The sequence below is a fragment of the Larimichthys crocea genome, chromosome X (assembly GCF_000972845.2).
Source record: "Larimichthys crocea isolate SSNF chromosome X, L_crocea_2.0, whole genome shotgun sequence".
NCBI lineage: Eukaryota > Metazoa > Chordata > Actinopteri > Sciaenidae > Larimichthys > Larimichthys crocea.
In genome coordinates this window covers 21,674,953-21,702,442 of record NC_040020.1, presented here as the reverse complement: position 1 = coordinate 21,702,442, position 27,490 = coordinate 21,674,953, and the positions used below count along the sequence as shown (strand labels likewise).

Sequence of the window (27,490 nt, the reverse complement as noted above, 5' to 3'; positions counted from 1 at the left end):
TTTAAAATTCCTGAACAACAAGAAACAAACCAATAAACAACACTTGGATACGTGTACTTTATTCATATCTCATATATGTTTCTTTACATTTATACAAAAATACAGAATACAGTAGAGTTTTCACCCAGAATACCAACTGGGTAATAATTACATTTGCTTTTTGGCACCCAGACTTATTTCCTGCCTAGAGCCATATGATTCACCCACTGAAGTGGGATGGATTGGATCACTCGAGCCCGAAAGCACTGTTCAGGATGCAGCTCTACTCACTCTTAGACCGCACAACAACCCACATAAAAACCGTATTTCAGGGCAGTCATTCTTTCGACTCCGCATGAAATTGCTCAATTTCTGGCTTCTATGCACAGAGGCTTACAAAGACAGGAAAATGGGACACCATGATATTTTTTTGGATTTTTTTTTTTTCACAGCTTAGACCTGTTGCAGCTCATGATATTCATAGACTATGTATAAAAAGCATCTTTTGACATTGTATACCTTGTTTGTTAGACTAGCCTGTGTCTCTGTCAGAATACTGGGCACTGCACATAATAGTATTTATGTAGAGAATTGAAACCTAAAGATGTTTGAAGAGAAAGTCTCAGGTCTAAACTGCCATAGATAGCATGTTCCAATATTGTTCAAAAATGCATTTTTGAATACAAATATTTGCCTAAAAGCTTTAAGAAAATAGTACTTTAACACACTGGTAATTTCAAATATTCCCACTAAAAGTACTGTTGCTGTGGATTATATGAACACCAATGTGGTATACTTTATCTAACATAAACTGAGCTCTAAAATGCCATAGAGAATATGGCACAGGTGATACATTGCCATAAATAGTGATAATAATTGAAAGTGTACTTCAAAAATGCATTTTTAAATGAATAAAATTATTTTGCAGTTCAACACAACAAACAATACTTTACCACACCAAAGAATTCCAGCTATTGATGCTGAAAGGTGCCGTTGCTCTGAACTATATGAACACCAATGTGGTATACTTTTTTCAAAAACAGATAAATTTTTTGCGCAACATACTCTCATCTCCTAGAAGAAAAAATCCCAATATATAGTCCCAAATACACATGAAACAAGCAGAGTTAGCAGTTGAAGTGTTTTCTAAAGGTTACAAAGAATAAAATGTAACCCATGGACAGAAATCCTTCAATTCACTTACTGAACCACTGATTTTCTGTCCAAAGACTGTCCAAATCACAACTGGGCACAGGTCAGGCCAACTAAACTGTTATGGTTTTTAAATTAATTAAAAAAATAAAAAAAAAAGAAAGAAAGAAAGAGAGAGAGATTGCGGGATTGTATCTATTAGGTGGTGACAATATTCTAATCTGTCCTGTATTGATCTCTCCACTTTTTGCTACCACACAGAAGTATAGATAGGCTTTTGACATTTACACACAGAGTCAATTATACTAATCAAACAAGGCACAAAACCAAGAATGGACATGGTACAACGTAAGACCACAAACAATGATAGAAATACTCAAACTAGATATAGAAACAGATGTTTGTGTCCTGCCACTTTGTCATTGTCAGCTAGTTGCAGCAGGGCAGCATGATAAGAAAGGTCACAGCCAGCGTGCCCTGTTCACATTCCTACCAATTTACTGATTGTCATTAATACTCTTAATGATCTTAATACCTTTAATCCATAAGTGATCTAATTGGCTTTGGGCAAGGCTCCACGGGAGTTAATAGATCTTTTAAAACCTTTTCTCCTCACAGCTCTGATAAAATCGGTTGTCACTGAGAAAGGAGCACCTTTCTCCTAACTTATCAGGTCTGAGAGTGCATAGCTGAAAATGGGAGGCGCTCCTTGATTCAACATTGGAATGAGCCTGAGGGCTTCTGCAGTTGCCATCCCCAGACACATGGACACGTAAAGAACCTCATGTCAGCTGTTTGGTTTTGACTACCAGTAAATTATTCTCTGCGCTTCATATAGATCTTTGTATACGGGAGAGAAACAACTCTAAAACTCACCACGCTTCTTTAAAAAAAAAAAAAAAAACTTTTTTTGGAAAGTTACACCATTTTGTGACAGTTGAGTATGTGAAGGAGATGGTGGTGCACTTCCTTTAACAACGTATTATGGCGCAACTTTAAGGCAAAATTGATTGATTTAGGTCTGCATTTGCATTCCCATGTGTTGAGCTCTGTGGACTGTGAAAATAACTAAGGTGCATGTCTGTAAATTTTATAAACAGTGGTATCAGCCTTGAGCAATTCATTAGCCTTTGAATCTTTATAAATGCACCAACTAGCTTTGTCAGATTGTCTATAATGGCTTTTATTATGCAAGCACAACACTGATACTGGACAAAGGAAAGTCACTAAGTACAGATTACACCATGTGAGTCAATAGTCTAAGCTAATGGGTCAGATGTGTGTATGTGGTCATTCAGTGAAGTCAGGATTTGTGAGCTTGATTTAACATTTTATATCAAATAGCCTTTGTATATTAAGTCTTATTATTTCTTTTTTCTGTTTACAAACTGTGTTACTTCCTTTATTCCTTCTGCAAATCGGAGTGATTTCTTATTCTATTATGGAGGAATGGCAATCAAAAATTTCTCCCGTAACAGTATTTGCCTTGCAAGCATAAAGGTGTGATAAGTAAAAAATAAAGGCATTGTTGAGCTAACATTTACTATGGGAGGCCCATTGCTGTGTCTGACAACTATGTTCTGAATTCACCTTTCAAAAACAAAAACAAAAACAATTCTGGATCCACAGAAGTCATCCCTGATACTCATTTGCAGATGTCAATGATCTAAATGTAAGTTAGTCAAAGCAGCATATTTTGTTTATGTGTTTTTTTTTTGTTTGTTTTTTCTCCACGTAATCCATTCACACAACCTAAAATCACCCGAGTCATATACACTGACAACATCATATGAGCAAATGTAACTTGTTCAGGAATGTGTTTTTTTTCTTTTCTTTTCTTTTTTTTGTTTTGAGTTTACGAGTATACAGATTTAAATGTGACTCATTAGTAGAGGTGCTCCTAAATGATCGCTTGAAACATTTCAGTTTTATCAACAGCAGCAGCTCAATGCTGCCACCAATAAATAAATACATCATACACTCCTCTGTGGGTACATGCCTAAACCAGACAATGTGACTACACCTAGGATGCAATGCAATGTTTAAAATTATATTCTTTGGGAAACCCCCTGGACTATGAGGAAACTGTTGAGCTGTTGAGGATGTGGTTAAGTTGAGGGTTACCAGAGGTAGTAATTCATGCCTCAGTTTCATACCAGAGATAACGAGTGTCAATCACTCTCTGATGGTTGTTTGCAGAAGAACTGGCAGGCCCAAAAAATGCAGGCAGACTGTAGCAACGTGTGAAGAAGGAAGAGTTCCTCAGAAGAGTTCATGATGCAGCAGGTTCTGATGACGATTCGCAGGAGCCAGAGATTCCAGTGGGGTGGTTGTGGTGTGATGTGGGGGTTTCTCTCTGTGTAGGTCTCAGTCTTTTTCAAAAGCATGGGGTTAATGCAGTCTTACATGAAAGGCAAGCTTATCCATATGGTATCAGGCGTGGTTTAACCAGAAGAGTCATAGCAGTCTGCTATCATGAATCTGGACAGCGGTCAACAACGGCCCTTTTACCTCTGAGATCTCACTATGGAATTCAGCTTCATGTTTGTTTTTCGTCACCTTTGGACACCAACAGGAGAAAAAAGTAGAGCCCTTTGAGAAAAAAAAAAAGTGTGGAGAGACCTTTAAGACCTCAGTGGCCAGCAAAGATTCTAACAAAGATTTTCTTTATTTTCAAAACTGCAAGAATGAATAATGAATTTGGTTTTGTCGATCTAATTTAACATGAAAAATCTCACCAATTATGTTGAACATCGAAGGGTAGAAGCATTACACTGGTTCAATGACGTTCAACTTGTTTCTGTAATTGGACAGAGAGAAAGATATTAAACACTGAAATTCACTTCCCACACAGCTAGATAGATCAGTGAAGACTTGGCTGGTGTGTGCAGGGTCAACAAGCTTGTTGTCGTGGTTAACCATGACAGTGCCAATTGAATTACTGAACCAGGTAAGCCCCTAGATTTGATATTTTAAAAGCATGTACTTCTTATATCCATGGCCAACCCTGGATAACCCTAACCCTGACCTGCTGGGATTGCCCTGAGGCTGAAATGGGCCCTACTGAAGGGCTACGGCTATGGTTTAGTATTCTACTATTTTCGGGGGACTCACAAAAGACAAGATACAAAAGAGGCCAAAGTATCCAGACTTTTGGTCTGTAGTATGGGTCAAACTCCCATAAATCTGGATACTGATTCCCAAAACGTAACTGAAATGAATATTGAAATGAATTAATCTTTCATTGGGCTGCTTATTAAATGCCCACTTTCTTTCAAACCATTGATTATTATTATTTTTTATTTACAACCATTGATGCCAAATTGAACTAAGCTAAACCTGATAATATCAAAGTTATTCTCGGTATATCTTAGCTCCGGTGACTTTAATATTGCAATATTTTTTAATTTTCAATAACTCTGAAGTTTGAAGAATCCACAGTGTTGTTAAGAAGCCTATGCTGCATATCTGCCATCCCAAAAATTGATTGATGCTACCAAAGTGCATCAAAAGAAACATCAACATCACAAACCTCTGATAGAAAATACTCAGATATGTCGATAAATAATACAGTTTTTCTCCTCTCATTGTGTGCAAGCCATTTTGAAGCCAACAACTTTGCACAGGCACTTGTGAACATACAGTGAGTTACATAAAGGGCAACTGTAGAAATAACATCAACAAAAAGAGAAAATAAAGCTCACTTTTCCGATATTTCAGGATCTAGTTGAGGCGCATTCCCTTCTCTTCCTGTGAAGAGTCCATCTTCACCAGGATTCTGTTGAAGATCGTCTTCGTTCCTCCGTGATCGGACCTTGGGGTATAGGAAATAATTTTTTATTTTTAACACTTTTAAACCTCACAGTTTGCAACGGAAACCACCACAACACAGATCAACACAGTCTGCACAGCATCTGCAGAAAGCTAAAAGGCCGTTGTCATAAATTGAACAAAGCAGTATCTCCCGACAATAAAATAGGCCAAAAGTCATCTCAGGAAGTTATACAGCTTAGTGTTAGGGGTCAAAGGTCAGCTCACCTTCCACACAAGCAGGAATACCAGGGCTATGAGTGGAATGAACAGTAAGAAGAGAAGGCTTCGCTCCACCACCTCAGGCAGGATCCGCGGTTCATGAGCTGTAACAACAAAACAAAAAAACATCACTTTCACCTTTTTAGTTTCATAGGTTTTTCACTCCTGAATAAAAATAGATAATTAACTTCTCCTGAGTGTCATCAAGTGTTAACAACTTCTTTCTTCCATCTTTTAATATGCTACTTTTCATTAAGCACAGTCTACAGATTACTTTCACAGGAAGAAACAATAAAATGATAAGCCACCTTCAGCTGTTGATTATTAACATCAATTTCACCTGCGCACGGAAAAACCTTTCCCTTCAGCATCTTCACCTTCACCTTCTTCTCTTTAAAGCTATATCCAGTTACCATGTTCTTGTAATCCATCCATGCTGACATAAATACATGACACCAGATGGCTGCAAAAAACTAGAAAGACTAAGACATCTTTTATCTGTTCTTCTCCATGCAGGACAAAGAGCCTTCAGGAAACTCATTTCACTGTTCTGTTACTGCAACCAGTTTATAAAGTAGTGGAAAGATGATCACATTTTATGAAGTACTTTGACATCGTATATGTTGTATACAATATAAAATGTAGCTCTGTGTAAGGAGGGGGGCGGCCAGATAAGACAAGACATGAAGACACGGAATGTCATGTGGAATTTGCCCCACAGTGGGCCATTAATCAAGTGGGGTGACTTGGTCTAGAATGTGACAAAATACTGTATCTGGCAAAATCTGTCCTTTTGACACACCAGTTGGGCTGATTTTACAACCCAAATCGCAGAGCTGACACTTGTTTTCTCAGAAATTTCTCAGAATTGCAGACTTACGTGGTTTGCAGCCTGTTGTACACTCGTGTTTACTGGTGGACGTGTTTACTAGTGGAGAGGGAGGGGAGAAGAAAATAAGAGACGAGTTGGTGAGTTTGGGGTTACGAGAGGAGACATGCAAAAATTGAGAGGAGGGATGAAAAAGGGCGGACTGTTAGTACAGTACGATGAAAACATTTCATTGTCAGGTGCTAAGAAGTCAACTCAACACTGCCTTTTTTTACCAACCACCCCACCCCCACCCCACCCACACACACACACACATAAAAGATCTGATCCGACCACTCTGGCAAAGAAAAGCCAAGCGCTTGGGAAGATTGGAAGATTGCTCTGTAATCAACACGTATACAATCAGGTTTCGGCCCTTTTCTTCCTTTTCACATGTGCTGCCTGGGGACATCTTCCCTCAGTCCTGTGACTCAGCTGTGTCTCAATGGGCTGTCTAAGCACTGAGACCGTTTTTGAGTTTTTATCTAGCAAAGTTCTTGTGAAGAAATAATGGTTCCTGGATTAAAAGCTTCTTGAAATGGCCACAAGAGATCTGTCCTAAATAGCGCTTCATTCACAATAGTCCAAAGAGAAGTGAGCTTGTGACTGGAATGTTGCTCGTTTGAATCTGTAGACCGGCTCAGAAAATGTGTGTGGGAAGTGTGACCTAAATCGCCGACCACTGCTAATGTTCTCCACAATAATACGCTTAGTGGTGGTTAACCCCAAATCATGAAACACACACACTCTCACTCATCACTGATGGTATCAGGCGATGCAGATAGTTTGGATTTATATGTTGAGGTTTAGAGATTTCACAACGAAAAAAGAAAATGTAAGAAAACCCTGACAAATCACACACAAAGTCTGGTTGGCAGACTGATCTTATCTTTCTCCTGACAGAATTATGGAGCTTTATTACAAACCATTTTTAAAAACTTTTAAACATCAGCTTTCCTGAAATCTGTATTTCAAACCATTGTGAAGACATAGTCTGGAGAGTGTGCATTGTTATTGTTCGGAGCAGTGAGATTGTTTATGTAGGAAACAAAATCAGTAGTGTTATGATAAAAATTGGGCTCCATCCCATTATGCTTATCAACATAAACTAAATAAAACATAATGCCAAATAAAATGTTAGTGTTCAGACTTGACCCTTCCAATGGCACGTAAAGAGACAAATCTAAACTGAGAAGAAAACATCAGCTCTGTCCAGAGTAAGCTGAACTGTGAGACCTTTAGCCATTTTTGTTATTTTATTGTAGGATCCCCTGGCTTAAAATGTCACACATGGTCTAGCACAGTTCATTGTGGGTATTTTACAACTGAACCATTTCAAATCATTTTACATCTGCTGAATGCTTGAGATACGTCAGTTCAAACTATTACCGCCAGAGATTTTCCCTAGAAGATGCAAATCATTGATTTTTCTTGTTTTTCTCTCCATAGGCTTGTCTCAGCCAGTAACATCAGTTCAGGGATTGTTCACATTGTGTATGCCTTGCTCAAAGATAATAAACTTACAACATCTAATATTTAGGCAGCGGAAATAATCTACATCTGATTCTGAGAGAAGCCGCAGCAAGATTATTATTACTGTCAGTAAAAATCAAGCATTTGCAGAAAAACAAAACATCCCAAACCCAGAGGTGGTAAATTGTTTGCTTTGACTAACCAACAGTGCAAAACCCAGACATGCCCAGTTTACGCTGGTTTAAAACTGAAGAAAGCAGCCAGTTCTTACAGTTGAGAAGCAGCTTTCTGTTGTTTCAGCACAAATGTACAGAATTATTAACAAACAATAGCATGTTTTAGAAGATCTTGTGAGTTTCCAAACTCCTAATTATCCAAAATCCATCTTCAAGTATTCACCTTTAATAGTTACTTCTGTTGTTACTGTGAGTGGTGTGGTGGGACAGGGAGGAGGATCACAGTCATCTTTATCTTCTCTGTTCTGTACAGCTATAAGAAAGTCTTTGACAAAGTCAAAGTATCGCGCTGTCTGCCACCTCTCTTTCCTGTAGTGGCACTCAAAATCATACATGATCGGATCCTGAAAAGACACAAAACACAGTTTTAGTTCATTCCAAGGGTGTAGATTAAAGAATTAACATGACTTTAACGCTGGAATCCATGATTGAAATAGCAGCAACATTTATTTTAAACAGACAGAGTTAGTGATACATCATAGAGTTTCATTACAACGTTACGTTTTTTTTTACCTCTTGCTGCCATAAAGTTTATTGTTATTGATTAAAGTAAATTATTATTATTTATTTACAATTTATACATTTAATCTTTAAATATTTAAATCAAGGTGACAAAACCGCGAGTTTCCAACAATATGAACTTACCACAGTTCTTGAGTTGAGCCGCAGTTCTTGGAGCATTTGGATGAATATGCTAATATCTTTTCTGTTGGATGAAATGTTTCCAAACTTATGTGCTAAATCTTTTAAACTCTCCTCCAAGTAGAAAACATTTAATTTTACCCAACACATCCCACCCTAGAAGAAAAAAAGGAGCAGAGACGACATAAAATGAGCAATAGCATGTACTTTATGATGATTAAGTGCATAGTGTGCTAATCCGTGCCTAAATCTAATAATCCTTCCAGTCAGTAGTTGCTTTCGTCTAAGACCTGCATTCAGCAGAAGACACAATAGTGTCACTGTACAATATTCAAAAGGTCAGCCAAACTTAGCAACAAGGTGCAGCTCAGGAAACTGTCAATGGGTTTCTTCCTGTTCTGAGTTTCAGCATTTACATATTGTGTCTGTAAGTCATGGTAAGAAGGGATATGTTGGCAAATATCACAATGTCTTACCTCTTCTTTTGGAACGTAATGTACAGGAATTTTGTAATCTTTAGGAATATTTTGTCTCTGTAAAAAGAAAAAAAAAAGAACAGAAACACTGTTAATTTTGGGAAGTCCTAAAAAGTGGGAATACAGCACATGACCTTGAATTTAAACCTGTTAGTACATAGCATGTTTGCCCTCCATTCTCTTTTTGTGTTTGCTTATGTGTTTTGTTTTTCTGTCCTATCATTAAGTTGATTTTTTCTCTTTGCTTACAGGATGTTTCATTGACCTCCTTCCCTTTTTGACCTTTGTACAAATTAACTTTGCCGATAAAGTAGGTGGTACCAGGCCGCTGCAAAGAATATGAATTATAACATGACATGTTACCAGAATTTTTTCAGTAGTGACAGATGATGACCTGATGTGTGATGTAGGTCATATAGGTCTCATATGAAAAATGCTCTAGTGTGTATTTTTTAGCCTAAATGAAATGAATTTCAGTTAAATAGTTTTGTATGGTGATGTGAGAGTCCAGCATGAATACAAAACCATAACTAGACTGAACCTTCAGCTCTTAATGTTTGAGTTGAAGTTAAAATTCAGTGTTGTTCTTACCAAAATAGAGAGTCTCGAGATGTCATCTGTCACTGGGTTGACGTCAAATTTACTTGAATGTACCCCAAGCGTGATGAACAGCAGTAAATGGACACAAATGCGTATCCAAATCTGCAAGTGAAGCATAAGACATTTTGACGATTAGTCACACCTTCTTCATACAAAAAAACACATGTATTAAAATCATTTTTAGTCTATAGATGATAAACACACAGAAAGTAACAGATTTTCCGGGTGCTGGCAGCTCAGGTTCACAAGATGAGCTTGAGTCATCAGTGAAATAAAATAACAAAAATCTAAAACATAAAAACATAATAAAGTTTAAAAATAAAAATGTTGACTGGATCATTGTTTCAGTACTGCAAAGATATGGCGAGTGAATTACAGTTACAGTCCCTCACTATAACGCGGTTCACTTTTCACAGACTCGCTGTTCCGCAGATTTTTTTTTTGTGTAATTTTGCATGCTTTTTTTACAGCGTACTGTACAGTATGAACGCGCATTGTGTTCGGCGTCCTGATTGGGGGAGAAGTGTTTAAATAAGAGAGAAATGTGAGAAAATGTTAATGCCTGTCTGAGAAAAGTGTATAAAAGTGTGTGGTTAGGGGTTTTACAGCCTTAAAACATGTATAATAATTGTAAAAATAAAGCTGATTACTTTGCGGATTTCGTCTATTGCGGGTTATTTTTAGAGCGTATCCCCCGCGATAAACGAGGGACCACTGTATTGTTATCTTAGTTTTTGACTGATCATGTTTCAAATCTAGACCTAATGGAACCAATCAGAGGATACAAGAAAGAGTCTGATAGCATGAGATAGCAGGATTCTAGGTCACTTAAGTAAAATGCACCAAGTTACTAACTAGGACCAGTGTGGATCACTGAAAGTATTCCCTAGTTAAATATGTAAATTTGTGTTTGTGCTTCTTTCACTTGCACTTATGTCACTGGATGTTCCAAGTAAGAAACGTTAGACTCCTGTAATATTGAAGTCAACCAGGGGGACCTTTGAATGTACCAGTTAAGACATAATAGGCCTTTTTCACAGCAGACATTTTGACTTGTCATAGCAGAAAGAGGCAAAGTGTTACTAACAATATTAACAATAGCTTCATTCCATTCATGTGTCCCAGTAAGCTGTGCCAGCGTGACAATGAGCCAGCATGCACAATACCCAGACACTGAATCTGAAGCATCTAAATGGCATTCAGCCATCATTCATTTTATCATTTAAACCTGTACTTTTCCCACGTGACATGTCAAAAAGTCTTCTTGTATAAGAGCCTGAATAGCTGGCTAACAAAGAGTGTTAAATGCTTTTCTGGATTTGGTCTGTTCAGGCTTGGGGCTCTTTTGTGTGGCTGTAGTTTTTGGTCATGTGTAATCACAATGCTCTGTACCTAAGAACCACTAAAGGAAGACTGAGTAAATGATTGAGTGAATGCATAAAAATCTAAATCAAATCAAGTCTTGGCAGCACTCTATCTTGTCACACCCTCATTCACCCCGTCAAGTTATCTATCTCCTACAAAATCCTCCTCCTCACCTACAAATCCCTTCTTGCTCTTGCACAATGAGACCCCCCCCCTAAAAACCCACCCTGGATCCTGCGGGTCCTCAGGCACAAGCCTGCTCACCATCCCCCAAACCAGCCTGGGGTCTTTTTGGGACAGAGCATTCTGTGTGGCAGCCGCCGCCCATTGCAATTCTCTCTCTGCAGGGATTCGCAATATTGCGCTTGAGAAAAAAAAAACCTTAAAACTTGCTCACCAAGGCCTTATGATATTAACTATGCTCCTACACACACAGTTGACAGAAACTACCTGAAACTGACAAACAACGTTATTCTGCCATTTTTTTAGACCACCAGTGCTATCTTCAGGTGCTGTCATGCAGCTGGCTCTAAGCAGATTTTTAGTGCTGTGAGAAAGGAAGATTTCAGATAACTGACAATTTAGAAATGTCACAATAATATTAACTATCACATATCATCCTGTATGTTTATACTGGTGAAGCTGAGATGCATCCTTCCAGATGTTTGTTATTTTAAGATAGTATCATAATGCGGATGTCAGAACATGCATATAAAATGTCTTGGAACATGACCTTTACTCTGAAAAGTAGAGTCTATCAACAGCATTGCTCAAATCTATTGCGCAAGTCTATGCAGCTACAACTACAACTGCTACAACTGATTAGCAGGTAGGTAGTATCCTGTCATCTAAAAGCATCTTTGGTAGAAAAATGCATTAGATTGGTTTTGTAGTTATGAATGAATGCTCAATTGTGCTCTGTGGAACAGAAGCACTACAGAGCATTTGTATGAGGAAACTGTTGTATGAACAGGAGAGTGGTTGCTGCACTGATCTCTAAATTGACAGTTGGTGAAACGTGCCAAGACATGTATCATTGTGATAACAAAAGGCGGTGAGATGCAAGCAAGCTTTAAACACTCCCCAGATTAACAAGAAGAAAAGGTGCTCAACAAATCTAAAAAATACAAAGAATGTCTTTAAGCAAGGAACAATGAATGTAAGCATAAGTTAGTTTGTTTAAAAGGAGGCTCCACAAGGCACCTTTAAGGTTCAAGGAAATAAGGAACTAATGGCTCTTTTCCAATGGATGCAGGCCTGTGACCTGTCTCTCCCTCCATGTATTTTACTGCCTATTGCAGCTGCATTGGCTTACTGTATTATAACAGTTGCCATTCACTTGGCTGACCTTCTACGACTTTGTGCCGGTCTGACCATATTATGCAATGGACTCACAATTCTTCTCTTAATAGGGATTAAGGCCATTCAGACCCAACCCAATTCAACAATTCAGTAACCTTAAAAGTGAACTTCCTCTTTGATGAATAAAGCTTTAGAGTGTTTCACAAATGGGAATCAGTGACAGGGATAAATAGATCATAGTGAGTCGAGCCATGCTTAATCTTAAACTAGTACAACAGGATTTTGTTGTTTAGTTTATTTAAGCATGGGTTTGATGACGTGCTTGCTCGTTTGCAGTAACTTGTTTCTCATTCACAGTTGCACACATTCATACTTTCACCGTCTATATTTTCTCTGCCAGTTTTGAGATTTAGATCTGCCATTTTCAAATCTTCAAGGCAGAGTCCGCCACCCACGTTCCTCCTGTTACAGTGTCTATTTGTCAAACAGAGCCACAACCGGAAGAGAGTAGAACAATGATCCATCAACAGCAGGAAAGGCCAAAGGAAAAGAGGCATGTATAGGGCAGACTGGCTGTAATTCAATTCTGTTCGAGCTTCTAGTCCTAAACAACACTAATCATCTTTCGATGGTAAAATGCAGGTGATAAGCAAGCAATGTTCTAGGAGAGATTAGCATTAAACAATCTGTAATTCATCAGTTAAGCCTCAACCTCTGGATGTCCTGAATGAAAATTAATAAAGTCAGAGATGGCCCCTTCAGTACATAAGGTTGGGCATATTGCAAGTAGCCATGTTATACCAGTTGTTCAGCAAAGCAAAGCCTGATGTTTGCCGCCAACAATCTTATAAATAAATACCACTCCATTCTTTGTTTTTAAATGAAAGGAAATGATGTGCATACTGCAAATATTTTGAAATCAGATGTTCTTCTAAATATGTTTTAACTTATAAACATGGCAAACGTCACAAACAATCTGAAGCCTAACTCTCTGACAGCACTTTGGTTATATTCAATCCATGCACCTACTTTTTATATTATCTATACTTTAAACGTGCATTGCATTGTTCCAAACCTGAACTGACTGAACGCGAAACAGTATATTGACTTGTTTTTCTCTAGTCCTAGCTGACACGTGGTGGCCTGGCTGCCTCTCTGACTGAGCGATATAAAAAATAAATTACATAGTGAATCAGATGCACTGATATAAATGATGAAATCCATGAGGAATTTTGTTTCTGAGTTCAGCGGATCAAAGTCCTTGTTTTAGTTTTGAGGGGAAGAAGACCACCAGATATTACAGCTCTTAAAATTTCACTCTGAGTTGCAAAAAAAAAAAAAAAAAAGCAGCAGCAGGCTGACTGTTTACACTGATTCCATAGCTCCATAGGCACTTTCACTGTATTGAATTTCAATGAATGGGAACTTCACTCTTTGCACTTTGCAGACACTACCCTCTTTTTCCATCCAAGTTTGTTTAAATGATGAGTCAGTAGGTGGTGGCCTCTATTGCACTCATGTTAAACAAACATCAAACTGAAAATTCTACAGTATGAAATCATTCCTGCATGTCATTGAAAACCACATAAAATTTGAATTTGTACCAAATAATAAATTAAAAAATGATCAGTTTGTTTTGGATTGAATCCTGCGCAGAAAATCTTCTGTTGAACACACTCTATATCAACAAGCTAGAGCTGTCACTCAAAAATCCTGGTCTAAGTTGTTAAGCGGTGCCACTCCCAAACTAGAAGCTTGCATTAGACAAATAGATCCTACATCGTCAGACGTTTGTTTTCTTTGCCGATGAATTTCACTTTGAAGATTACAAATTACACGCAAAATGACAGATGTTTGCCTCTACAGTACATGTGCATTGTAGTATTTATATTAAAGGCGGTAAAGAGGTCAAAATGTTCTGAACACATCTGCACCCCTCATGCTGAAAGCAGAGAAGCTGTTACTGGCAAGCAGGGCTTATAGTTACCATTCACCATCATCATTCACTTTAAAGCATATGGTCATCCCCGTGGTTTTTTTGTGAGAGAGCAAGTACAGTGAAGTAAATACGGCAGTATACGCAGCATGACGTGAGGCGTGACTGATGACAACAATATCAGGCGCCTTTTCCTGGGTCTTTATGAGGCAGATTCACAGCTCATGAAACAAGCCAGCTGAAAGCTACTAATGTTAGAGGAGCTGCAAGTTGAAATCTCACAGGAGCTCTCTGTGTTAACAAGTTGTTAAGTGGCCTTCTGAAACACTTGTGAACAGATTTTACATAAAATTTGTAGGGCAGATGGGCCTCGGGGAGTGATTTTGATGTTGCCCAGATCTGACACTTAAGTATTTAGATTTACTTTTAATCTCGACTGTGTGCAGCATTAGTGCAGGTTTGTAGTCTCCCCAGAGGGCTTCTAGTTTTCAGGCCTGAATTAAAATGTGGTAAAGAAAACAGTCCTTTTGTGTAATTTAATATTTTTTTCAACCATCAAAATATAGTTAATTGTTTCTTTGCTCCGTTGCTAGTCTGTCCTCGAGCTTTTATGGAAATCTACTCACATCTCTGGGATACTGACAGATGACCTAAGGGCCACCCTCCATTAGTGAATGTAACAATTTGCATTCACATTCATTGTAATATGTAACCCTGACCAGAGGTTCAGACCTACCAACAAGAATTTCACACAAAAACTCCTGCTGTCTCAGCACCTAGCAAATCTTTGACTTCCACAGTATGGATCTGTCTAAAATGGTCCTGTTGGACTTTGTAAAACTTTCTTCTACCATGTAAAACATCATGTTCTCACGCTTGCATGCTGTCATCTGCAGTGCTATTGATTGGTCCTGCGGGTTTACTCTTGACTCTACTGCTGATAAAGATGTGAGACTGAAAGTAAAGCAAATTCTAGAGGCAAAGTGACTTCATACAAAGTCAATGGATAGACATGAGTAAAGCGAAGACATCACCACCCAAGAAACATGCATCCTGAACGCCTTCATGAACTCATAGAGAAGCCCTCCTCTGAATTAGAAAAACTGACTTGCTTGTGAGATTTCTGTGCAAGTCACACATATCTGCACGCACCAACTGTCAGATCAGCTAGCTACAGCTAACATCTGTACCATTGGTGAACTTGCTGTTTGTTGCAAATACACAGGGACTACAACAACAGACATCTTTGTGTGAATAACAAGCTCCACAGGAAGCTTTCTGTGAAGATGGAGCTATGGAAGTGCAGACCTAGACAAAAAAGTTAGTGCCTATGGTAACTCACTATTCAAATCAAAAAATCTAAATGGTAGCAATAAGAATGAGCTGTTCGAATCAACCTTATGTAGAGCTGCTGGCGATAGATAATTGCAGTGTGGGCAAACTCAGTCCTCATAAAGGTAAGCAATAACTGTTAGCGTACTTGTAAACTAATAGCTTCCTATATGTCATGAATCCATTCAGTGGTTTTTGCCAATAAATTGAATAGGTTGGACAACCCAGGTTAAATTAATTTGTACAAGAAACACTGTAAAACAAGATATTTGAACAACCCAACTTTTGACCTACCTATATAAATCATATTGGTATTGTGTTTCACATGAATCACTGACGTATAGAACTGGCAGGTTGCCATTAAACCCATACATACTGCACCTGGGCATCGAACGAGTTAATACATGTTTTACCTGATATATTACTGCCACCTATTCACATGACAGAACAGTAGTGTTAGACACTGGGAAAATTCGCTGATAGTTTAACCATTGAGCTTCAAGCTAAGACAAGACTCCTGGCCCATGAGTAAGCTGCATGTGACGGTATGGGTTTGGCATTATTTTGGCAAATAAACACATATTTGACTTGATACAGAGGTTTTATTGTTTTATTGTTGTCAAAATGTCTTTTACACACCTTTTTTTAATTGTTTATAAAAGACACATTGAGTGTGAAGGTGTGGAAGCAGTTGAAGCATCACTTGTTATGTTAGAGCGGCTCACATTGCAACTATGTTTGTAAGAGTTGGCTTCCAGGTGGACGAATGCTAGGCAAGTTAAAGTTGGAGTAAACAATGTGTGCAACATTGGCCATGCATGGGATAACAAATAAAGGAAGTGCTCCACAAGTACGGCTCTCTGTGGTCAGAGTACTACAACCTTTACATCAGGCTGATATCAGGTCATGTCAGATTTATATAGTACATGAAAGTGGACATAATAAATATGGATGTAGTTTGTCACCCATACAAAATATAGCTTATGCCTAAAAGATGTATTATTGTAATACATGTATTTCTTGAGGTTAAACTATATTCACACACGTTTTAGAACGTAATCTAAAAGTTCTTTGAAGCATATACAACATACTTTACACATCATAAAACCAAGATGCTCAACTGAGAATTAATTCCCATCTTATCGCTGTTTTCTTTTAACAAGATGGGAAAACATCTCGGTAAATAATACCCATGCAAAAACAAATAGGTCTTGTTTCTACAAGTTCCAAAAATGCTCACTGACTTCCAACACACATCTTGTGCCAAACATATCAACAAACAACAAGGCTTTAGTGAGAAAAACGAGATGACTTGAATTCACTCATTTCAATGTTTGGCTGACACTCTCTGAGTGACCTTATGAGACTGAAATCACAGCAACACTTATTGGGAATGAAATGATTTCCCATGCTGAAAACAGACCCCTTTCACATCTGAAAAACTGTCGCTGTGTTCTTAATAAAGCAAACCAAACCACTTTCATTCTTCCAACAGCAGAACCAGCTGATATCAAACCAAAAAGAGGTCAGGCGCAACCCTCCAAACTAAAGCCCACTTGTCCGTCATTGTCAGGTGCATTAGGGCTCTCGAGGCCTGCCTGCCTGCCTGCTCTCCCTCATCATATTGATGCTGAGGATGATTACCCCCTGTCTCATTTTCCACCACCACTTTGAACCCGAGGCATCATTAGCTGAACAGGCTCTCCAGACCGCCGGCCTCGTGGCCCTCTTAACCACATAATCTCATAAAAGCGGTACACAGGACCTTGCATGACATTAGTCCGCCATGGCAACGTGCAGCCTGTTTTGTCACAGAGATGGATATTTTATCCTAATCTTTTGCCTGGATCATTGTTTTGAATTTTGCCATGTGATATTAGTTCCCATGTTTCATAATAGAGATTAAAATGGGGGCAGATGATTGAGGCTTTGCAAAGAAAAATACCAGGATGCTGTTGTTGACTTGATGTTCTGGAGTTGATCCAGGCTAAGGTTAACCAAAGCTTTCAAATTAATCTGTCATGCATGGGTGGTATTTTTTGCAGTCTTTGTGGGGATTTTGCAAAAAAACTAAATATTAATATCAACCAATTACTTTGCATTATGTAATGAAAGAAAAAAACATCAGTGTTTATCATTCCTACTCTGTTCCCAGCTGCAATCTTTCTCCCCTGATTATTGAAGTGTTTACAATATTTGTTGTTCATGACTGTGTTTATATCAGTGGCAACTTTTTCTAGTGTGCTTCATGCTGTCTCCTGACTTGGAAAAGATCTCAGTCACATGTCACTATTTAACATCTTGCAATGGATAATAAACTAGATAGATAGATAGATAGATAGATAGATAGATAGATAGATAGATTCATTCTCTAAGGAAATTTTCAGAGGCATAAACCTCACCATGCTGCTTAAGTGTTTCTTATCTTATCAAATGTCTTGACTTTTGTGTTGAACTTACATAATGACTTTAAAGAGTACCAGAAGCTTCAGTGCAACAAACAGCAGAAGAAAGAGGCTGAAACAACAAAGCATTGACATGAAAAGTGGAGAGGTGTTAGAAGTGACTACAGCTCACTTACTTCAGGTACAAATTGAATTAGCCTCTAGAACATTCAGTCAGCCGCGATTACACTGAGCCGCACAGAATCAGACTGGTTGTGCAGAAAAAACACAACTCAGTGTAAATGTACCTTTCAGAACGTCTGAATGTCTAAAGTTTCAAACTGAGCAACGGAAGCTTCTTACAGACAAAGGAAGTCTGTCAACATCAAAAGCAATGCATGGCTTGAGACAGCAACCACAATACAGGGGGATATTTCCTACAGGGAAAACCAATACCCAATACCAATACCTAAAATCTGGGTATTGCGTATTGATTTAACACCATTGCTCTCTTTTCATCAAATAAATAGCCTTGAATAACAACTGCAGGCAACTCTGAATTCAACAATTTCATGCACTAGGGGTTCTGTGGTGTGCGGAAATGTTACAGTAATGAATGAATTAATGTAACTTATTGTAGAAACAGTAATGACATTGATGAAAAAACTGTTTTATAGGGATCTGGCTGATACCCGATCCATTTAATAAGCTCAGAATCTAGCCGGATTTGATTGGATCAGTGTGTCCCAACATGCAAAGGTCAAATAAAGATGATAAGCATGTTGGGCGGGCAACTTGAAAAACATGATTTGACACAGAAAAATGCACCGATACCTTTGCCCTAAAACCATGCAGATGTGAAGGAATATATAACCAACACCTGGACATAAAGACAGACAGACAGACAGACAGAGACCCTGTGGCCTGAGATCAATTACACCACTTAATGGCACTGGTATTCAAAATTAACAGGCCACACAGAGCTATAGCTAATGATAGATTTTAAATGAGGTGCTCTAAACAACAGAGAAATGTCTCATTTAATACAACATGAAAACAATTTGTTTTGTAGTGTGTGTGACTAAACATATGTTGTCAAGAAAAACAGGAAACAAACAAACCTTTTCAAATGTCTAATGAGGGCAGACCTCACCATGGCTTTGGTGGAAATTAGACAGGACACCCGTTGTGTTAAACAATGGGTCTCAAGGATAGTGTGTACCAAATGTTGCAGCCTTTTAACCAAATATTAGTGTCAGTGATCTGGAGAGGATTAGGAGGTTTTAATGGCGTAAACACAAACAAAGCAAACAATGGAAACATGAAGGAAAAACAACCCGGAGGTGCTTTTTCAGGGACATGCATTTCAAACTTGGAAGCAGTAAGTGTGCTTTGGCCCCACGTTCTCCTGAAAACAACATTTGTTGCTAGAGATGAAGCAGAGGCTTAATGAGTTTACTGTGTCCCTAAGAAATTGTGACCCCTAATTACGTCAATTTACAGGACAGATACCACCTTTTCACTGCAAAATCTACTGTGTGACATAATTACCCAAATAATGTGAATTGCTTCTTCTTTAACGATGTGTTAACTTGAACAACATATGCTTGCAAGCAATTTGTCCTGTTGGACTCTAGCAGGAAATCTGATCTCGCTGCTGACAGCAGATCTGAAAGAAGGAGGATCAAGATAAAATGCACTTTATGACTGCATGCTCCCTGTTGTTTCCCTTGGAAAGGAGAGGCGTAATTTTATGTTCCCCTTACTGTCTCTATATAGCTGCATAACTTACTATGTCAACAACTGCAAGGACAGCTCTAGTTAACGTGCACTGACTTCATCAGGGGAATTTGGCTAAAAAAAAAACAAGGAAGAACGTGGAGTTGTGCAACTGTGCTTTTTTATCAGATTGACTTACAGGTCATTGCCAAGTTTTTACCGTCACACTTTCTCACCCACAGCTAAGACAGACATATAGTGTGAAAGTGTGAAAAAAAAAACAGGTTTTTGTGACGCAGTTCTTTAAATCCAATAAAATCTATTATGCCGTTTACCCTGCTAAAGGTGAATGGTGCTGCTGATGTGCCACATACCATTGTTTTTTTGTTTTGTTTTTTGTAATTCAATTCAACCATGACAGAGATGGGGGTAGAACGAGAAGAGAAAGAATGTGCAACCTACTTAAAAAATGTAATTAAAATTTGATCTTATTAAAAAAATCTTATCTTGTTAAAAATGGGAGTATTCTGTAGGAAACAAACAAAAAGAGAGAATTGTGCACTGTATGGAATTTAGGATTAAGAATAAAATCCAGAAAAAGAACAAAATCCAACCATCCTAGAACTTACAACTGCTTTTACAGTAACATCCCTTAAAACTACAAGAGTTTTTAGTTGACTGTACAACACTGCTGTATGCATAGAGCAATGTCGTTAAAAAACACATTACACGTTTCTAATATTTCTTGAAAAGCAGGTATGATTCAAACAAGTTCTAACCCCTGTATCATTTGCCTTTCCTGGCTTCTCATCATAGCTTAAGGAAGAACTGATCATGTGGAAACTGAACTTCCCAAGCAGATGTATTACTTGGTGTGAAGATTTCTACAAACATGAGTCATATTAAACCCCTCTGAATGCTCTACTCTGGCAACTGCTCTGAGTCAGATGTGTGTGGTGACAGCTCATTGCTTAAGTTAACTTTGCGCTTGTAAAAATATCCAAAGATCCTGGCTGTCCAAGAGACTTCTGTGAATTGTTCGAGCTTAAGGCTATCACACAGACGTGACTCATATAGAAAGAGCCTGAATACACACTTGTATCCACAACATGGGTACAAATTTCCTGCTTTGCCTAAAGCATGGGACGAATCCAACAATAACGTCAGAGTTTGCCACTTCAGACAAGACTGCTGCTGTAGAGTGAACGTGAAACCAAATCAAGTGATAATCCCTCCATATGCAACAGACTGAAAACCACATAAAGTTACTAAATCTTGTTTAAGTAAATACAATTAGGTCTCTAGGGGAATATTGAATTCAGATTCGTCAAGTCTCAGCTTTTAATGTAACATTATATCCTGACGTAGCCTAGCATTGCCAAATTTTTCAACAGAAAGGGTGTAAAGGTTTATATCCAGAGCTCCCTGAAAGATGTCACAGCAAAGGCTGTCAAAAGTATCGACTGTTTTTTGATACTATGTGTTTAAAACGATACGATACTACCACTTGATAATATCTATGAAACAAAAACTGATCTGCAGATCAGATCCAACCCCAGGCTGCACAGATGAAACATTATTATTACCACAATAATTAAATAAAAAATCCCAATTTGTGTGGGGGATTTATTTTTATGATAGTATTGTGTCAAAGTTACAAATTCTGGCATTGTGACACCTTAGTTGTAGCTGCTCTGCAAAAACTTGTCTCATAAACGTCAACTCTTCAAGGCCCAACAAAAACAGACTTGTTCGACTTTGCCAAAAAGTTTCGCAAGAGTGTGAAGGAATTTTCCCAGCCCCATAGCAAAGCAATGAACTTGTTTAACTAAAATGAAAATCACTCGAAACATGGCTTGATGTTTTCTAAATATTGATCACATGAGACGGAGAGAGGTTCATGTTAAAGAAGCGCTGTGGATACACGGCTGCTTTCACACTGTGCCATTATTTCTCAGAAACCACGAAATGCACTTGAATATTCTGCTTTGTGCCAGAGAGAAAACCGATGAGGAGAGAATTTGAATGAACCTTTGATGCACCTGCTGAAGTGGTTGCCAGGTTTCTAACAGTAGTGGCTGCAGTCCCTGCACTCTCACTGAGTCAATCAAATTGTGTTTAAGAGAAGCACTTTGAGAGCCACTGAAAAGAAGACACATAACACAGATAGATAAAGCAAATGCAACAAATTGGAGCTGATTTTACCCACTGTATTTAAGACACGTGTCCTTCAGAGCAGCTGAAGCAAACAGAGAAAGGAATCAACAGTATAATGAAAGAACTACTGGCAGCAAACACATAATTTAAAAAATGTGCATCTGCCTATTTTTATGAGTAACTGAATAGTGATCTAGTCTATAAATTGCGGAAAAAAGCCGAGAGCATACAGTATTCATCAGACCAATGCACCAAAACTCAGATATATGAATCTCTGGACATAAAAATCTCTGTTCAGTACTCATGACGTTTAGCAATAAACAATTTAAAGGGCACTCCATGAAGAGACCTTAATTGCAATTTAGGACGCCCATAAATCATGCAAGGCCACAAGTAGGATCTAAATTCTAATCTTGGACTCAAATATGATGTTTGAAATCTAATATGATAAACAAATCTAATCTGAGAGTGATCTAAGACAGTCTTAAGACTTCAGACCGAAGAAAATAACAAGTTTCCGTGTTAAGCTCTGGTAATTGCCTTTGAAAAACACGTCATTGTGGCTTCTGGTTCATACCTCCTGCAAACCGTGTGTGTGTGATTTGACCACTAATTTGAATGTCATGTATTCACTACTGCTTCTTAGATGCCACATCTCAGTATGTGGCAGTTAATCTGGCAGCATTGTTTTTAAATTCTCACAGTTCTTTTGGTGTGGTTTTGATCTCCTCGCTGATTTTATGGGTATACTTTAAAGCTTCTGCCACTTCCTCGTACAAAGACAAACATTCACGTGACCTCATCTGACACATTTATGACAATGACTTCTTAATGGTTTTATATTCCAGACATTACAGAAGTTTAACTGCAGCCACACACCAGAATTTCCAGGTAGGCCTATCTGCTGATAGCATGTTTCTGGCAAAATATTTTAACACAAAGACACACCTCCATTGAGGCCAGGTTATGATTAGACTGGGAACAAAGTCTAATGTCTTCAAAATGGATCTGGGACAGCACACTGAATGTCTTGTTGCTGCAGAAATAAGACATCAAATGCTCGGACACGAGGCCCAGGCTGTGTGACAGAAGAAAAATCCTCTAACTCAAACCATGTTGCCTTTATGGATTGTGCATGCTTTTACAGTTCTGAAGAAATAAAAAGTTTTTTGTTTGTGGAGGAAAAATGACTTTTAAGACTGATGCTTGTGAATTAATTATTATCATCTTAAACACAGCTCTAAGAAGCAATGTTGTATCACCATAGATCAGCTAGCGAATCACACGGCAAACCTGTAAAACTCACTGACAGGCTGAGGTGGATTCCTTTTGAAAGGTGCATATTATTATATAATAAATCTGCAGTACAGCTGTGGCTCTGGACTTTCCAGTCATTTATGCCAAAAAAAGGAATTCTCCCAGTTTGTCCTGTTTGAACCTGCATGGTGCAAATGAGGTGAGAGTCGTGCATCTAAGAGCAAACATCAGCTTTGCGTGCAAAGGGCAAAGAAGCTGTTAATTAGCTTTTCTATGACTGTACTTAACTGTGGAGGCTTTGCCATTTAACATATCAATGCTACTCTCCCTTAACTTGATGTTGTGTTTGTTGCGGATATCTGCTGCCAAAAGTTTGATCTGAGTCTTTGGTTGAAATCAAAACTTCTATTGTGTAAATAAATCCATTTAATTTATACTCAGTGTCCATTAAGTATACAGACTTTCCAGCATGAATGATGACAGGTCACACAGCCAAAACAAAACAACAACAAAAACAGAACAAAAACAACATCTTGTCTGTGAAAACAAATTAAGTGGAATTTTTTGAATGCTGAGTGAAGGTTATGAGTCAGGTAAATAAGATGTGCAGTCAGGCAAAAATTGTGATTACAACATGAGTCATAAGGTGTATTTAATATGCAGAACTGTCAGCTGATGAGCTGTTGATATATCTGCTGACAGACAGAAAAAGATTTACGGATGTGACAGAAGTTATTAACAATGGCAGCTCAAAGCAGATCAACCAGTTTTAATACTACGCTTTTATACGAGTAGATCAACTTTAGAAGCAGTCATTACTTTCTGCAACATCGCTGCTTGCCTTTGTACTTACACCACACAGCATGGTGGCTCGTACTCAGTGTTTTCTGTTTCTGTGATCTCATTGAACTACTAACACAAACCATTAACCTGAGACTTTATTAGCAGATTTAAGTCTTTATTACATCTGCTTTTCATAATCTAATCTGCCTTAACCGATTCATTCGGCTGTGATTACTGCGGAGTGTAATTCTGACACATCAACACCGTCCTTGCCACAACGCCTACCTTTTGTATGCTTCCCGGAACATGTGACGTAAATCTAATGATGCAGAGCAGTCTGTTTTTTCCCTTCTCATGCATTGCCTTCTGCTATGCCTCTCTGGATATTTCTAACTCTGAAAATAATGAATATTAACTGAATAATAAATGGGGGTTTGGCTGTTAGGTGCTAGTCCTCAGCAGGTCAGACCCGACATCAATAAAGCAGAGGCAAAGTGAGCCTACATGATGGATTTGCAGCATGCATTTTGCACTTATTTCCTCCAACCGTCCAGTGGATGTGTCTAAATCATCCTGGTAGTTAAATACCTCACCTGGATGTAAAACCTGTAAAGCCAGTCAAACAGCATGCTGTAACCATCGCTCAGGGTCAGAAGTGAAATATGCAAATGTTCTTTAGTCCTGTTCGGACAGATTTGTGCTCTTACTGCATTCCTCTCAGAAATCTCCCACAAACACTAAAGACCTCAGCGACTGATCTCTCCGGCACTGTGCAGGCGTCAGAAAACAGCGCTCCCTACTGGTGTCAAATGTTCTGTGAAGGTGTGAAGGAGTGGATGTGATCCCCCGCTTTCTCTCAAGTGCGCACCTCGTGTGTTATAGCTTCTCAGTCACCTTCATTCAAATGGAATCCAAGCCAAATTATTCACAGTTAGAACATATTATAAACACAGATGATACAACTGCTATAACTATAAATGAGTTTAATCCTCTGCGGAAAAATATAAATGGAATACGTAAATCAGTGCATCTTTTAGAAATTTAACATTTTTTACAACAAATTCCTGACAACTTACATAAAAACTGGGACAAACGCTCTACATATGAATAATATGTAGATAAGCGCTGCGGTTTAGCTCCGTCCTATGCCCGTATTCACGCGAGATCACACGGGAATCCTGAATGTACGCAAGACCCTGCGATAAACTGTGTATAAAGAAAACAACAACAACAAACAGCTGACTTTGCTTCTGGACGTGGAAGAGAATATAAAAAGCATCTGTTGTGTCATAAATGATTGTGTGTTGTTCCACTTCAACAATTAGTCTTATCGTTCATATTGAAACCCTTTGATCAATTGACTGCTGACCTGGTGCCACCTGTCATGGCGTAACGTTGATGTGAAGTTGTGATAGGCTACATGAAGTGTGCGTAACGTTGATGTGAAGTTGTGATAGGCTACATGAAGTGTGTATTATGTTTTATTTTGAAAGGGGGCGGAAGTGTATCACGTTGATTCTGTATCGGATTTCCTGTCTGGTGCAATCTGCTCTGTTGAGATTAACGCGGCTCGCGTCAAAAATAGAAGTGCTACAGAATGATAGCGCTGCAGCACGGACAGCCGCTGCTGACGCTCCGCGGCGTGTCCGGTGTGATGGTTTGATTCATTAGACTGGCAGCGATCAGCTGCGGGTGAATAAGACTTAAATTAATTAAAAAGCATAAAGGAACAGCTCTGCTCGGAATATGAATACCAGTGGCAGGGTTGCACAGATGCCCACCCTTCCTCCAGGAAACTTCAAAGACTTTGATTCCTAGACACACGCACATTCCTGTTATATAGACACATGAGCTTGTCGGGCAGGTATTAGTCAAACACCTGTTTTAAAATGTTGAGAGATGTAGTGCAGGTTAAACCTGCCAAACCCTTCCTATGGGCACATACACTCACACACGCACATTCTATACATTTTTTCTCAAATTGAGCTTGTCCAAAGACATCCGAAACGGCTCTTTCTGAATAAATGTTGCCTTCAGGTGATGACCTGCTGGTACAGATGGAGGGTGCAACCTTTCATGTCAGTAAAAGTAATAGAATTGTGCGTAATTTATTAGTTTTCTTTGCAAAAACAAACAATTAAATTCAATGAAAGACGTCTTTAGTGGTTCATTCAAGCGTGTTATGGCTCTTGCATGTCAGAATTAGACCGTCAAGGCTGCCGCTGTTCTCGCTGGAATAGTAAGCCGAGCTCTTGGACCGGTGAACACATGATGACTGGAAAGGTGGTTAAAATCTTTGGATGGAATTATTATTAGGATTATTAGTTTCCCAATTGAATACAAATATTCAGAAAAGCAGAGGCTTCCATCCTGAGCGCAAATATCTGATTGAGAGCAGTTTAAAATGGACCGAATTGCATGAAAAAGTGGATACATTTCGGCTTGAATGTGAAACAACATCAAAAGCAATCAGCTGCGTGTTCAGTAAAACAGATTTGGAGATCGCGTCCTCATTAAGAGGCGAGCAGTGAGTTGCTTTGGCTTTGCCGATGTGTGCGTAAAAAAATAAACTCTGTCCTGCAGGTAAAAAGCTGAAAAGTCAGTTTGACTGAATGTTCTACTTCCACGATAACAAATGCAATACCATCAAAAATAAAACGTAGTAAGTGACTGTTATGCAAGGTGCGGACAGAACGCAGGAGTGAAGAGCCAGACTGGTGCCGTAAATATAAGTAATTGATTGGTGAGACATTAGGAGCGCAGCACTTCCAGTGAGATCAGGGGGACGTGGATGTGACACAATGTGAGTAAACTGTGAACATGTAGAAGAAGAGTGTTCTGGTAAACGTTGCGTTAAGGAGATAAGCTGGTTTTACAGTTTGCCACCACGAGCAAAGCCCCGAAATGAAACCACATTGCAGAAAAAGAAGCGCTTACGAGGGCAATTATACACCTTATTGTTACAAACCAGCTTGTGTGTCTTTTTAAACTGCATTCAAAATATGATGATTTATTTGTTTTTGGAATAAAGGGATTCTGATTAAGTTTGACCACCCGAGAGCAGCGGGGACGTGCCCAACTGCCCTGCTACGCGCCGCAAGCCAAACCATTTCTACCGTCTAAGTATATAACAAACACAATCAGCCACTTACTTTTGACTTCTTCATATGGAACGGCAGGAGTAAATCCAGTGTGTGCGAAAGCCTATTTTATTTTACTTCTACGGGGAGGAAAGGGGTTGTCATCATCCTGTGTGCACATATCCAATACCTAAGTCAGCAGTATCCAAGCAAAGGAGAAAAAAAGCCCCCAAATGAGAAGGAAAATAAAAAAAAAAATAACGTCAAAAAAAAAAAAAAAAGATTAAATCAAACTTTTAACCTTTGCAACCCTGTATAGGCTAATGGCGTGTGGCATCTAGCCCATCTATCTACAACACAGATCCAGATACTGAGCACTCGTAGCGGAGGAGCGGGACAGCGCGCAGAGGGAGGGAGTTAAGCCTTTATAATGATGCGTAAAGAGCAGTCAAAGAGCCGCCCTCTGACGAGCCGCACTATATAGAGGTTCACTCCAAAAGCACTACTGCCAATATAAACAGATCCAACTAGAAAACAGGTTGGGAGCTTCACATTGAGCTGGTTGCTCAATAGCGCCTTTATTGCCTATACAAAGTGCTTTTACGAGGGCCATAAACACACACAGTGAAAGGCTGAGGTTATAGTTTGCATTCTTAAATTATTATAGTAATAACAAAATATAATAATAATAATAACATGATCAATGAAGCTATTATA

General features: G+C 38.7%; 1 protein-coding gene across 2 annotated transcripts; it reads right to left on the bottom strand.

The window, feature by feature from the left end:
- Positions 1-1,022: 1,022 nt before the first annotated feature.
- On the bottom strand, positions 1,023-27,257 carry kitlga (kit ligand a). 2 transcript variants are annotated; one of them, XM_027283601.1, is made up of 10 exons: positions 27,075-27,257; positions 9,450-9,560; positions 8,859-8,915; positions 8,386-8,538; positions 7,904-8,084; positions 6,044-6,091; positions 5,170-5,267; positions 4,836-4,945; positions 3,870-3,931; positions 1,023-3,723 (listed from the first exon to the last, which is right to left on the bottom strand). In XM_027283601.1, exons 1-9 carry the CDS (start codon positions 27,108-27,110, stop codon positions 3,901-3,903), a joined length of 825 nt encoding a protein of 274 aa, XP_027139402.1. In that variant the 5' UTR covers positions 27,111-27,257; the 3' UTR covers positions 1,023-3,723; positions 3,870-3,900. The 2 variants fall into 2 exon arrangements, with proteins under 2 accessions (XP_027139402.1, XP_027139403.1); XM_027283602.1 differs by having other exon boundaries at positions 26,846-27,188.
- Positions 27,258-27,490: the final 233 nt, after the last annotated feature.